At 40.2% G+C, this 14,464-nt stretch overlaps 3 protein-coding genes across 4 annotated transcripts; 2 read left to right on the forward strand and 1 right to left on the reverse strand.

Annotated features, from left to right (window-relative positions):
- The first annotated feature begins 452 nt into the window (after positions 1–452).
- LOC148875933 (ADP/ATP translocase 1, mitochondrial-like) lies at positions 453–4,019 on the forward strand. Of its 2 annotated transcripts, XM_088942197.1 has the most exons (5): positions 622–757; positions 1,085–1,216; positions 2,433–2,921; positions 3,074–3,445; positions 3,576–4,019. In XM_088942197.1, the coding sequence occupies exons 3-5, from the start codon at positions 2,454–2,456 to the stop codon at positions 3,873–3,875; spliced, it is 1,140 nt and encodes a 379-aa protein (XP_088798323.1). In that variant the 5' UTR covers positions 622–757; positions 1,085–1,216; positions 2,433–2,453; the 3' UTR covers positions 3,876–4,019. The 2 variants fall into 2 exon arrangements, with proteins under 2 accessions (XP_088798324.1, XP_088798323.1); XM_088942198.1 differs by lacking the exon at positions 1,085–1,216 and having other exon boundaries at positions 453–757.
- A 2,322-nt stretch (positions 4,020–6,341) lies between these two features.
- Positions 6,342–7,545, forward strand: LOC148875934 (Leucine-rich repeat (LRR) family protein). The gene has a single exon (XM_088968388.1). It carries the CDS (start codon positions 6,368–6,370, stop codon positions 7,532–7,534), a length of 1,167 nt encoding a protein of 388 aa, XP_088824514.1. The 5' UTR covers positions 6,342–6,367; the 3' UTR covers positions 7,535–7,545.
- Positions 7,546–9,901: 2,356 nt separating this feature from the next.
- Positions 9,902–13,984, reverse strand: EMB3113 (Ribosomal protein S5 family protein). Its single transcript, XM_088965758.1, has 2 exons — positions 13,124–13,984; positions 9,902–10,319 (listed from the first exon to the last, which is right to left on the reverse strand). Exons 1-2 carry the CDS (start codon positions 13,834–13,836, stop codon positions 10,070–10,072), a joined length of 963 nt encoding a protein of 320 aa, XP_088821884.1. The 5' UTR covers positions 13,837–13,984; the 3' UTR covers positions 9,902–10,069.
- Positions 13,985–14,464: the final 480 nt, after the last annotated feature.

Here is a 14,464-nt window from a genome sequence, read left to right on the forward strand (position 1 = left end):
CAATCAAAACAAATTCGCATGGGCACCCACATGCATCCCACACCACATTCCAACCTACAAGGCAATAAAACCTGTTCAAATGGACTTTACTATGATTGAAGCATAACTACTTGAAACATCTACCATGACAAATACAAATACAAATAAAAAATTGTACCCGAGAATTTAATGAATAATTAACCCAACTGAATGATTACCAATTTTATAATATAGTTTTATTGGTTACAAGTTTTTGTTTTTGGGATAACAAAGTCAAGGCCAATAACAATCATCCATATCCATTAGTTGTCGATAAGTTTTTTTCTATTATAAATGGATAAGCATAAGTAGAAAAAAGTACCATTCTGCATGATGGAACTTGGAATTTCTTGGGAGTTGGGGACATTCTAGTCATTTTAAAATACTAAACGGTTGGTGCATTGATTTAAACATTTTAAAACATTCAAAGGGATACATTTGAAGGAAACTTGCAGCTCTGGGAGGCTTTTGTTCAGCGGCTTAGTGGCCTCACACGAAAAATTTTTAAATCTATTCTTGGTGAAAAACCTCTGGAGAGCTCAATTCATTGCAAGGTAGACCATACAGCAAAAGCTGTAAAGCCATGTTTGGTGAAAAATCTAAAAAGCCAAAAAAAAAAAAAACGCTTAAGTGAACCGAGAAATTGGTTTCCTCTAAAATGTAAAAAGCTCTCTCGCCATTCCCGTTTTACTTCCCTGATACTCCGGGGAGAGAGTTGCTTTCTCGGCGACCCTCACAGGTCTCTCTCTCTCTCTCTCTCTCTCTCTCTCCACTTAGTATAGTTTATAGCTTTTATCTTTCTGACAGAAATTCTGTTATTTATCTTTTTTAAGTGTTCTCTTCGGATCAGGGCTTTAGAGTACTCATGATTTTGATTGATCTCCTTGTTAATTGAACTTTGACACTCGTAGATATCTGTTCTGCTTTTTGATCTTTTGTGAATATTTATAACGCGAGCTTTGGTTGTATGTATTTGTATTTGGGTCGGTGTTTCTATGCTTTCATTCGCACTTGTTGAACGACGATTAATGTAGTTATTTTTCTATTAATTAATTCAATGTCCAAGGAGTTCTGAATTGGAGCTGCTTATGCTATTCGAACTTCACTCCTTGCTAAAAGGCATTCGAACCTTTTGATGGAGGACATACAAGACAGACAGACAACAAGATAAAGAAAACCACAGCAAATCATATCCGCAGTATGTCAGGAATATTGTTTTATCTTATTTTTATTTTATTTTCTGTAAGTTGATTCATTTATTAATGATATGTTGTTTATCCGTGGTCCAATTCTTTTTGAGGTTGCTAGTGCTTACATGACTGGCATGGATGTGTGCTAACTAGCAATACAGTGAAACTTTTCTTTTGAAGTATTGAGTAGGTTGCATGCTAAAATAAAAAGTAAGATCATATTTTGAATTGATAAGGAATGCTGAAGAAGTAGCATACAGAGCTGATAAGTAATGCTTGGACTAGGGGCAATTGCTTGGTGTGAGAACATAGGTTTGAGTCTGACTGTCTGAGAGCAGCCACTGGCCACCTTGTACAAGAAAATGCTGAAGGTTGGATCCTTATCCAGACCACCCTCCCAATAACTCAGCCAGGACTAACATGGGGGAAATAACCCTTTCTATGAGTAAAGTTTCTACTTTGATTGATCAATGCCAAGTATTCCCATGTCAAGACAGTGGGTTTTAGGTGCATCATTCCTTCCTTGCTCGGTGCCCAATGGGATTATCTTCTCTTAACTTTAGTTAGGAAGGACCAGGGTCCCATGGGCCCATGGCGTCATTCGTGAGGGATCGCTTCTTTTTTATAATTAGTGGTAAGAAGTATATTGAATAAATACACTTTCTTATTGGATAGATTGGGCTTAAGCAATGGGGCTATGCTCAATCAGTTCATGCTTATATATCATTGGATCCACCAAGTATCAGCACTGTAAAGCTGATTTCTGGGATCACTGGGTCCACCAAGCATGTAAAGCTGATTTCTAGGAGTTTTAAGACCTTTCTGTTTTGAATTTTTTTTGGATTACTCTATTTCTTATTTGCACTTTTCTTGCACGATGGCTACAACACCATTCATGAGGGATCCTTGTTTCTTTGCCTTTCCTTTTTCCAAAATGAAGAATTCTTGTCTTGCACCAGGGAAATTATAAGAGTACATGGGAAATCTCTCATTGATATTGGTAATGCAATTAGTTGTTAGTTTGTTACTATTTGTCTCAGGTGAGCCAACAACTGAGTTTAGAAAGAAAGCTTGTTATAGAATATTTGTTTGTTACTTATCAATGAAGTAGAATAACTGTTTATTTTGAAGTATACCCTATCCACATTGAACTGTTGGAGTTGTATTAAACTTATAAGGGCTTCTTGTTTCCTCTTTAACATTCAATTGTTTGTATTTGGTTAGGTTACCACATTGTGTACAAAAATGGCAGATGGATCACAATATCCACCCTTGTTTCAGAAAATGCATAGACAATCTTACCTTTTTTCTAGTCTATCCCCCAACTTGCATGCTAGGCATTTTGCAACCTATAATCTATCTGGTGCTTATATGAATGGGGGCCTTCAGAGCTCTCATCTGTCAGCATGCCGAGGCAGCAACATGCCTTTATCCCCTGTTTTTGTGCAAGCACCATCAGAGAAAGGATTTGGTGGATTTGTTATTGATTTTCTCATGGGAGGAGTTTCTGCTGCTGTTTCCAAAACAGCAGCTGCTCCAATTGAGCGTGTGAAGCTCTTAATACAGAACCAGGATGAGATGATCAAGGCTGGCCGGCTGTCTGAACCCTACAAGGGTATCACTGACTGTTTTGGAAGAACAATCAAGGATGAAGGCTTCATTTCCTTATGGAGAGGCAATACTGCCAATGTCCTTAGATACTTTCCCACACAGGTAAGTTCATCAAGTTGATGTTTGATAGATCACTTCATAATTAATCTGGACAGCTCACAAAGAGTTGGATCCAGATTTTTTATTTCTTTTATTTGTGCATTATTTAGCTGTAGTTTTTCATCAAAATCTTAGACCTGCAAAATGTGCACCAGGCCTTGAACTTTGCTTTCAAGGATTACTTCAAGAGAATGTTCAACTTTAAGAAAGACAGAGATGGCTACTGGAAATGGTTTGCTGGGAACCTGGCATCAGGAGGTGCAGCTGGTGCTTCATCTCTTCTGTTTGTCTATTCCCTTGATTATGCTCGAACACGTCTGGCCAATGATGCCAAAGCTGCCAAGAAGGGTGGTGAAAGGCAGTTCAATGGATTGATTGATGTGTACAGGAAAACCATCAAATCTGATGGGGTTGCTGGGCTCTACCGTGGATTTAACATCTCATGTGTTGGGATTATTGTATATCGTGGACTCTATTTTGGGATGTATGATTCTCTTAAACCAGTGGTGTTGACTGGTTCATTGCAGGTCAGTAAAAATATGAAATGGAAATAACACACACATGACTCGTTTCTCTCTTTCTCTAAAGAACAAAAATTTTCCTGATTTCTGTTAAGGGCATTTTAATGATCATTTGCTCTTTTATTGATGACTGCAGGATAATTTCTTGGCAAGTTTCCTATTGGGATGGGGGATTACAATAGGTGCTGGGTTGGCATCTTACCCAATTGATACTGTCCGCAGAAGGATGATGATGACCTCAGGAGAAGCAGTTAAATACAAGAGCTCGTTAGATGCATTTTCTCAGATTCTTAGGAATGAAGGTGCAAAGTCCCTCTTCAAGGGAGCAGGTGCAAACATCCTGCGAGCAGTTGCTGGTGCTGGTGTGTTGGCTGGTTATGACAAGCTACAACTGCTTTTATTTGGGAAGAAGTATGGATCTGGTGGCGGTGGCTAGCTTTGTCACTATTGTGTGGTTCTAGTCATGGTGGGCTTGATTATGACGATGAAGTTTGGTCCTAATTAGTTTGTTTCTTCCCCCATTTTCAAAGATTAGAATAGAACAGTTTGTTTTCTTTTTTTTTTTTTTTTTTTTTTTTTTTTTGCTTTCTTAAAACAACAAAGATCTTTAATATTTTCCACTTTTGGAGAGTGAGATATTAGTTAGAGTACTTAATTAGGTGCTTCAATATAGAAATTGTAGCTTGTATCTGAGATGCAGATTCCTAGTTGTGTCATGTGTGTATTTTTATCTCGGCAGAGAAAGCTACTGCCCTAGCAAATGTTGTATTTGGCTGTTTCTTTTCTGTTGGAAATATACTACTGGCAACCTACATGCAGATATGCTCATATTTCATTCTGTTTCTCTCTTTGTGTCATCTTTTCATGAACCTTTAAGCTGTGTTTGGATTAGTATGGAATATAAGTGTGCCTTTGGTTCTACCATTGTGATCATTTCATTGGCAGAGCAGGAAGTTGACACGGATTTTAACCTTTGATTTCCGTAAGAGCAGAAGTTCATACTGGGAGTCTGGACTGAGATTCAAACCCAATCCACTCCAATCCGAAAGAAACCTTGAAAGTGGTAACATACAGAAAAGTAGGATTGCATGTTACCATTCTCTACACGTTACATTTCTCTATGGATCATTTTCTTTACTTTTTTCTCCTCGTGCAGTTTGCTATTGTAATATGATAGTGACTGAAAAATGGATTTGCTTAAGACATGACCTTACCCGGCTTCTGTAGCTGTTGCTGTCTAGTTTCTTGTTGCTTCTGTTGCTGTTTAGTTTCTTATGCTCTAATGAATATGTTTTTCCACCAAAAAAAAGGCCTTTGCATTATTTTGCTGCACTTGGGGGTGGAAGATCTGAAATCTGGTTTGGTCCTCACAAGACCATGCTCACACTGATGGCACAGTCCCTTGCATTAGGATTTGGGAATATCTCCCTATAAAAAAATATACAAGTACGGAAATATTTCCAATGCACGGCTGTAAATGACTATAGAACGGTGTAAACATGGTCTTGTGAGCACTGAATCCGATCTGGAAAGATCTCCAGGGGAATATTTGGGAAGAGTAAAGCTAGAAGCTCGAGTTTGGATTTGATTCACAGAACCGTACTCACACTGTCCTCACACCCTATTATTGCTCTGAGCACTGCATTGAGAATATCTACAGAGATATTCCCAATGCACAGCTGCAGTAGGCTGGGAGACGGTGTGAGCACGGTTCTGTGAGCACCAAATCCCATCTCAGAAGCGCAGCCTTTGGGTTGGTCAACTGTCTTTGGATACAACTCCATGAACACTGTTGTTTTTTTTTAGTATATATATAATGGTGCTGTTTCCAATCCGGATCCAGTGCGTTAGGCTCTCGAAGGAGGATTCTCATGAATGACTCTCAGTGTCCTCTGATTCCCTTATGAGATTCGAGAAAATTGACAATAGACCTCTTCATGGGCCGGACCCTGAACTCGAACCTGTCCCGAGTCCGGCCCAAAAAATAATTGGGCCTGGTGATTAGAGCCCTAAATTTTTGCCCAAGCCCAATAAAGAACTAGCCCGGTAATCCATCAATCTACCTAGCTCATGAACAGGTCTACTTGATAATCAAATTGCAATGAAGCCATCGGCATTTTATAAAGTTTGGATCAGCCATCGGGTAGGCACAAGCAGCCATTGCAGACATGTAAGCATAGGAACATCTCACCATAAAGGACAAGGACAAGAGAGACCCACCGGCCACCACCTTCAAGATTAAAAGATAATTGCTGGTCTCGAGATCTTAAACTTGAAGTGGTACTGTGGAGCAGCGATTGTTGTTGACTGAATATCACACTTGAGATCTCCATTAAAGAGCGAAATGGTGCAACAGTGGAACAGGATTCATGTCCATCATCAAGATTTCATCCATTTATAATTGGATTGAATATGTTATAATATGATGTGATGATGTTTTACATCTATAAATGTTTCTATCATTGAAGTTGGTCTGGAAGTTGAAAATAAAGTAATAACAACCATCAAGGCATCCATCAGAGTTCAAACCAAGCTTTTTGAATCTCTTCAAACTCAAGCAATGACTCTCACCCTCTTGCCATAGTCACAGACCTACAACCACCACGAGATCAAAAATGGAGGGAGGGACGTCCTCATCGTGCATATCTCCTTGTCTTCTCATTTCTTACACCAACCTCCCCCTATCAGATGTAACTCAGGTGTTTGTATAGACCGTCTGCTAACAGCCCAGATGGTATGATCAAATCTTTTAGGTGTCCATCAACTAGTCCATTGAAGGTTTTAACTGTGCAAAAAGTTTCACATAAAAACAAAGTTCACAAGCTAAAAGGCTTCACTATGTTTTCTTTCAATCCCACAATTGTAAACATTTGTCAGACAAAGATACTGGGCAGTGCAGAAATGGTGTCTTCTTCTTCCTCCTCCTCCATGACCACCACTGCTTTAACCCTGTTAGTGTTACTACTAAGCTTATGCTACTTATCAGATAAACTCCTCGCTGGATCCGATGCCAGCAACTCAACTACTCCGAACCATCTTCACCACTTCATGAACCAGAGACTCCACCAAGCTTACTTCGCCCTTCAAGCATGGAAGCATGTAATCTACTACGATCCCAAAAACTTCACCTCCAACTGGGTTGGCCCCTTTGTCTGTGATTACACAGGAGTCTACTGTGTAAACTCTCCCAGTGACCCTTCAATCCAAGTAGTTGCAGGAATCGACCTCAACCATGCAGGCATCACTGGCTTCCTTCCTGACGACCTGGGTCTCCTTTCTGACCTTGCACTACTGCACCTCAACAGCAATCAGTTCTATGGCTTTCTGCCATCTTCATTAGCTAATCTCACCCTTCTCTTTGAGCTAGACCTCAGCAACAACAGATTTGAAGGCCGGTTTCCCTCCGTGGTTCTGTCTCTTCCTTCTTTAAAGTTCCTGGACCTTCGTTTCAATGAATTTGAAGGGCCATTGCCTCCTGAGCTCTTTAACAGAGATCTGGATGCGGTATTCGTCAACAACAATCGCTTCACCTCTGTTCTTCCATCCAACTTGGGTGGAAGTAAGGCATCAGTGGTGGTGTTTGCCAACAACAACCTAGGGGGATGCCTTTCACCAAGCATTTCCAAGTTAGCGAATAGCTTGGAGGAGCTGTTGTTGATTAACACCAACTTGTCTGGTTGTCTACCTCCAGAGATCGGGCTTCTCTATAAGCTCAGAGTGTTGGATATGAGCTTTAACCAGTTCGTTGGTCCCATACCTCACAGCGTTGCAGACCTATTTCAGTTGGAACAGCTTAATTTGGCACATAACAACTTTAGCGGTACAGTACCTGCAGATATTTGTGCACTGCCGAAGTTGGCAAATTTCACGTTCTCTTACAACTTCTTCTGTGAGGAGGAAGGGCTTTGCTGGAATCTGACATCCAAAGGAATTGCTTCCGATGATCGCCAGAATTGTTTACCGGAGAAGCCATTTCAGAGGACCAAAGAAGAATGTGATGCAGTTCTGGAGCACCCTGTGGAGTGCCTTGATTATCACTGTGGCATTGGCGGTAGTGGTCAATCGCCTTCACCTGCACCTTCTGGCCATTATTAGCCAAAGAATTACTTTTTATATGTTGACATTTTCCATGAAAATTTATTGGTGTAGCGTCTCTCTCTCTCCTAATTGGTTGATAACTTCATGAAGTAATTATCCTTAAGGCTCAGTTTGGAAGGAGTGCAAATATGTAGACTGCAAAACCTTATATTTTATATTATTTTATATGTATTTGCACCGTAGATATTTGCATTGTACTCTTTCCAAAACTAAGCATAAATTGCAAATTGCAAATTTGCAATAAAGCAGGCTTGCATTACCCGATGGCTACAGTAGTTATAGAAAGCCAGGGAAACAACTAGGTTTACTGTTTACATGAAAGAAGACGGTGTAAACTGATAAGCTCTGGTGAGGGGGTGGTGGTGGTCTGGCTCCAAAACTCCCGAGGGGAATGGCAATAGGAAAAGTCGGTGGTTGCAGTGATGGGAGTCTTGGGAGATAAAAGGAAGAGAAGAGGGGAGAGAAAATGTGGATTTTTCCTCCTCTATAATGGGTGTATTGGGTATGTTCATAATAGGTTTTATGAATTTAGGCCTCATCTGATTCGCAGGAATAGGGGTCTGGAATCGGAATCGGAATGGGTTATTCTGATTCCAACTGCTTAGTTAGGCGGAATCGGATTTCATTCCCATTCCTGCTGGAATGGCATTCTTCCATTTCAGGGAATGATCATTCATTGCCCCTCCCTTGGGAATGAAATCCCATACCTCCTATTTTTAATTCTTATTCCCATTCATGTCTGAACCAAATAGATTATGGGAATGAACCATTCTAATTTCGATTCCAATTTTGATTCTGAATCCGTCTACAAACCAAACGGATCCTTAATGTTAATGAATCCCATTATGAGTATTAAACTATAATGATTTTAGACTCTTAGAATTTCGAAAGTTTCCAATATTTTGGAAGGAGTACAAATACAAATATGTACAGTACAAATACACACTGATGAGGTTGGATTTGACCCTCCAATGACATTGTGACACTTGACACATCTTGGCAACTAAGTACAACCTCTTGACAACTAGGTAGCTCACACAGGCAGCTCGCCATCATGTAGCCTGGCACCTCAAAATAACTAGGCGACACCCGGGACCACTTTGACAACAACTTGCCTTTGCTAAGTTGATGGTGTCCCATCAGGCGTAGCCTGGCGGCGCGGCCTGGCCCTGGCACGAGCTGACAGCCTGGCCTTGGTGCGACCTAGCCCTGGCACGAGTTGGCAGCCTGGCCCTGGCACGAGCTAGCAACCTGGCCCTGGCACGACCTGGCATCCTGGGCCACGCGCCAACTTGACAACCTCGAGGAACACACCACCGTACCTCGCATTTTACGGGATTATGACTTTTAACGGCTATATTAGCTCACCCACTCCCTGAGTTAGGCGGAAATGGGCAATCTTACCAGTTGGTGGCTTTATCCCCATCTAACACGAAAGCAGGTCCCATCACAGCGGGAACCCAAGAACTGCTCTACCTAACCTATGAGGACTTTAGTATATAAAGAAGACCTCACCCCCTAGGGGCAAAGAGGGCGATGCGGAAGAAGGATGGTAACCCCAACTCTCTCATTCTCTTATATCATTTTCAGCTCACTACTGTATGCTAACTTAGCCATCGGAGTGACATCGACAGGTAAACACCCCGGGTTCTTTGATTTAGTTCTCGTAGGTCTCTCAGCTCCTGCCACATACAAAGATGAGCAGATCACCTCCAAGCAGCTCATCAAGGAAGTTCACCTCTAGGCAGCTCACCTCCAGGCTACTCGCCACCAGGGAGCTCCACTTCAGCCTCTGAGTCACCGACCACATGGGAGCAGACGAGATGACAAGGTACTTAGCCAAAAAATTGACACATCACGAAAACATGATACGTGACCCAAAAACGGTTACATTAGATACAAAATGCAATGTTTAGACTACATATTTGTATTTGTACTCCCCTTCCAAACTGAGCCACAATTATTTTAGAAGATTCTAACACTTAAACTGATACAAACAGCTTTGCTTTAGTAAATAATAAATTTGAATCCATCCGGTCTGATTTGAGTTCATGCCGAGTCAGCCCACATTCATGTACTTAAATAAATTCACTGTGTTACACAGGAGGTTTCTTTTTGGTAATGGGAAGATAGGGAAGTTCAACCAAGTCGATATCCGCTGCAAGTTCAACCAAGTCCCGACGATGATCAAATTGAGAAACTGGGTGCCACCTCAGGAGATTGCTATTGATAAGCATCAGTTTTTGAGAGTATGATCATCAACTTACCTAGAAGTCCTAGATACAAAGTAGCTTACTGAAATCATCATTTCCTTTGTCTCCCTTCATCATTTTTAATTTTTAGTTTGTACAGAAAAGGTAGCACTGGGGTGAAAAATCTTCATTGACTAATTTGTTTTCATGAAAGAGGATTACAACATGAGAGAACAATGAATGGACTACAAATCCCTTATCAAGACAAGAACAAGAAGCTTGCATACCAAAAGTTCTCGGTATAAAATCTAACTTAAACAAATGATTTCCACTGGTCTCATCATTTCCAGAGTTCTTCCATGGGGATCCCACGCTCACGAGCAACATCACGGAACTGTCTCATCTTTTGAACAGCAACTACAGTTGCTCTGGCATTGTTGAGAGCATTCTTACTCCCAAGCTGTTTCCCCAGAGCATTCTCCACACCTGCCATTTCTAAAACGATTCGCACAGCTCCTCCAGCAATCACACCAGTCCCAGGTGAAGCAGGTCTCAGCATCACTTTTGCTGCCCCAAAATCTCCATCAGATCTGTCATCATTTTGGCAAATTTAATAGAATTAATATATTTGATCGCATGAAACTTTTGCCAATAAAATGCAAAAAATAAATATAAAACCTTGGCAAGACAGAAGGAACCTAACAACTTACTATTTCTCTGAAACAAATGCAGAAACCAAGGTAAATGCACTTACATGTATGCATATAAAATTAAATTTTCTTTTGTTCTTTTCTCTTAAATTAAATTAAAATGAAGAAAGAATGCTCAAAAAATAGGAACAGAAGCAGAAAACTCAAAACTCCTCACAGAGGATGATAAAATTGAGCTCAGCAGCTCAAATTAGAAAAATAATTTGATAAAACTTCAATAACCATGATTTGCAATGGATCTAGTCCTAGAGTGAAAGGAAATAAGTTTAGAAATGCCCAATAAAATACTGACAAAGAAAGATTCACAAACTGGAATTTGATTCATCTTCCTACAAAAGAATAAAAATAAACAAGGAAATGATAAAGGAAGAATTAGACCTAGAGCAACAAGAATTAAGGTGTTATGGGCCCGGGAATAGGATCTCGTCACGGGTCGGTCCACGGGGAAAAGCTCCTGTTTTCCCTTGTTCCTCCCCTTCCTAGCTGAACCTATCTTGGCGTCCTAGAGGGTGATTTGTCCAAGAGATCACCGAACTCTCCTTTACTCTCTTTCTTGACTGGAAATTTGATATCTTTATTCAATAATTTCAGCTCCTTAAATAGGAGATTATAAGAGGAAATTTGATATCTTTATTCAATAATTTCAGCTCCTTAAATAGGAGATTACAAGAGGTAAGAGTCCTCCTTGTAGGAAGACTCCTTGATAACTAAACTGCTTACAGATAAGATAGATAAGACTCCTAAATAAGACTAACTAAACTGCTTACAGATAAGACTCCTAGATAAGACTCCTAAATAAGACTAACTAAACTGCTTACAGATAAGACTCCTAGATAAGACTCCCTACTCAAGAAGGATAAAAACTCCCTAAGATAAATCAGACTCTATACTAATCCTTATTGGAACAGATAAGATAAGAGTAAGAAAGCAGATAAGATAAGGATAAGGTAAGATGAACTGTGGCTAGCTAGATAATCTGATGAGGGTCCCACATTACTGCTGCTGCCGGCGGCGGTACTTCTTCCCCACGAATGCGTCCATAACATAAGGTGTCAGTCTAGAGAATCCACCAAGTTCATAACATATGAGAGAAGTCTGTCAGTACTAAGGACTGCAAATCCAGTTGGTTAATGCTAACTGAGACTAAGACAATGGAAATTACATGTAAATTGGCCACACAATGACTCCATAAAACATCTTGTGTGTCAGCCAAATGTAAATCACCAGACAAACTTAACTCAAACTTGACTTAACCAAGACATCTCAGATAACATGGCTTCATATAGTAGAGACATAATTCTTTCAAAGGAATCCTCCCATCTGAGAGTCAAACTAGTTCGAGATAACTAATATGTAGAATTCAACGTGTAATCAAGACTAAAAACCTAGATGTTGACTCAACCATGTTAAAGGTTCTAAAAGCGTGGACGCTCACTTAACAGAAGATACAGCCCTTAAAAGAATGAGTGGTGACACAGGATTCATTTAGCCTTTTTCCAAATAATTGGAATAAAGTTTGTTCAATTGACTTCTATATATGAGTAGAAACCAAAGTCAAGGTATCCCTCCACAGCTTTATAATTTGGAGATTAAGATTTTATTTTTCATACATGGTCACTATATCCATGTTTTCATTGGTTGGATGAAGCCTAAGCTACAGCATTTCTGTAGCAAAAAATGAACTCAAATAAATGGGGGCAAGAATTAAGTAGGCCCAGTTCATGGTGCAACTATGTAATTTCAGAACGATTTTTGCTTTATAATTCAAGTATTCAACTGTCAGGGAGAGAAGAAAACAGTCACTTGGTCTGCTGCATAATTTGCCATCAGAAAATGCTTGATCATTGCCAAGAAAAGAAACTTGATTGATTCCTTTTCCTTGGTAACAAAATATCCAATCAAATTCTAGTTCATTTCCTTGTCTTATCTCTTATGGAACAATTAATCGCTTGATTCGATAGTATTGGTTTATTGGCTGATCATTATTGATTTCCAGACTAAATAAAGAGCTTCTCAATTCTTAATCTCACTCTCATGAGTCACATAGACCATAGTTTTCTACTCTATCTAGGGCTCAATTCTGCATATGTAAGGCTTCCCAACTGCTTCCTGTCACTAGATTAAAGTGTGCTAGCCTATATTTATAGAGGTTGGCTCCATTCAACCTCTATTACAGTCCACAGATATACAGATGCAAACAGAAGATTCTGAGAAAAGACTAATAATTAGAAGGATATAGAATAAAAGCAATAATTCAGTCCTCAAGGGGGTACACGTAATAGTTCCCAGTAGCAACAATAAGAACTTGAACAGAACAAGGGACTAACCACTCAATCACGCAGGGCTACTGTCACTTATGATAAAAAAAAAATCTTATTTAAAATTCAGAGAACTAAACAAAGTCACAAATTCAGACACTGTAGAACTTGATCGAGCAAGATTTTCCAGCAAAACAATTTGGAAAGATTTTTCTCTAGATAATGGTTTGGCATGATTGGAGGGTAAAGGAATTGAGTTCTAGGTCAAGTTTATTCATTCAGTTCTCACTAAAATATCCATCAGAAACGCACATAATTCCACCCCTAAATTCATTATTTACTGAAAATTCTCAATCATAAGAACAACATAATCCCAATTGAGGAACAAATAACAAAGAAAAAAAAATCCTTGGTTGAGTTACCTACCTGTGAGGGAAAGTCTTGTACTTCGTCATCGGCACAGTAATGAGATTCCTCCGGGCATTCGTCGCCGACTTCTGAACGGCCGCAATGACCTCCTTGGCCTTCCCTACACCAACTCCCACCTGCCCCTGCTTATCCCCAACCACGACAATAGCCCTGAAATGCAGTTGCTTCCCACCCTTAACCACCTTAGTCACCCTTCTCACCTGAACCACCCGTTCCTCAAACCCGTCCCTCACCTTCTCCCTCTTGGTCTTCGACCCAAACCCACCTGTCTTCTTCACCTTAGAATTCATTACATAGATGTCACTGCCGAGCACGCTCTCACCGCTATAAGCGGGTCCATAAAGCTCCTCATACGCAGCGGCAATCTCATCCTCCGTCTCCGGTGTACCCTCGTCAAATGCCGGAGGGGGCACGTAGCCTTCCGGAGGCTCAATGGGTTCGAAAGTGATATCACCTTCCGGGTCTACTTGGTCGAAGAATGTAGTATCGATGTCGTTGGACTTCGCTTGACAGGGTCTGATCTTGTGGGGTTTTGAGGAGAATGAGAGAGAACATGTAATTGTTGAGGGTATTGGTTTGCTGGTTTTGACGAGTGAGAAGGCGAAGTTGGTGGTCAGGGCCTCTGAGGAAACCTTGAAAAACGAACTTGGGTGAGATGTGCGGACAGACAGTGACGAGAACGAAGACAGAGCAGTTGAAGAGGCAGCCATTGCTGTGAATAGAAAGGAGAGATTGGAGGAGGAGAGGGTGAATAGATCGACAAACCAATCTCTTCTGCAAGTTCGAAGTAGTCAAGTAGAGGCTTATCTATCCAGATGAACCATCGGAGCCTTTTTGAGGGTGATGTGTCATGTGTAGACTTGTAAGTTGGAACTATTATGGACGATAAATGACCGTCTGCAAGTGGGCTACATTGGGCTTGGATTAGCCATTTATATTTGTGGGCTGAAGTGGGCCTTCGGGGAGGTTGGTGAGTGTATATTGTTTTGTTCATCCTCCAACTCCAAATAAACTAAGGTTGTTGAGATTCTGAGGTTTTAGATGTTTATCAGAAAATGGAGTTTAATCAATGGAAATGCATCTTACAATTTGTTTTTTCAAATTTATTATTCTAATAAAATAGTTATTCTATGATAATTATCGCGTTGCTGTTTGGCCAAAGCTAAGGAATATTACTGGGCAGACCCAGTTTTTGATAAATCAAGCATAAATAAACTATCCTTAAACCATGATTGATATAGAGGATAAATATTCATGTTAATAGGTTCAGATGAAATTTATAAGAAAACGAAAATTGATAATCATCTGTTCTTTTATTCCACTTTATTATGAATGAAC

This window comes from Nelumbo lutea, chromosome 1 (genome assembly GCF_056320005.1).
Source record: "Nelumbo lutea isolate HS-2025 chromosome 1, American lotus-T2T, whole genome shotgun sequence".
In the NCBI taxonomy this organism is placed as follows: domain Eukaryota; kingdom Viridiplantae; phylum Streptophyta; class Magnoliopsida; order Proteales; family Nelumbonaceae; genus Nelumbo; species Nelumbo lutea.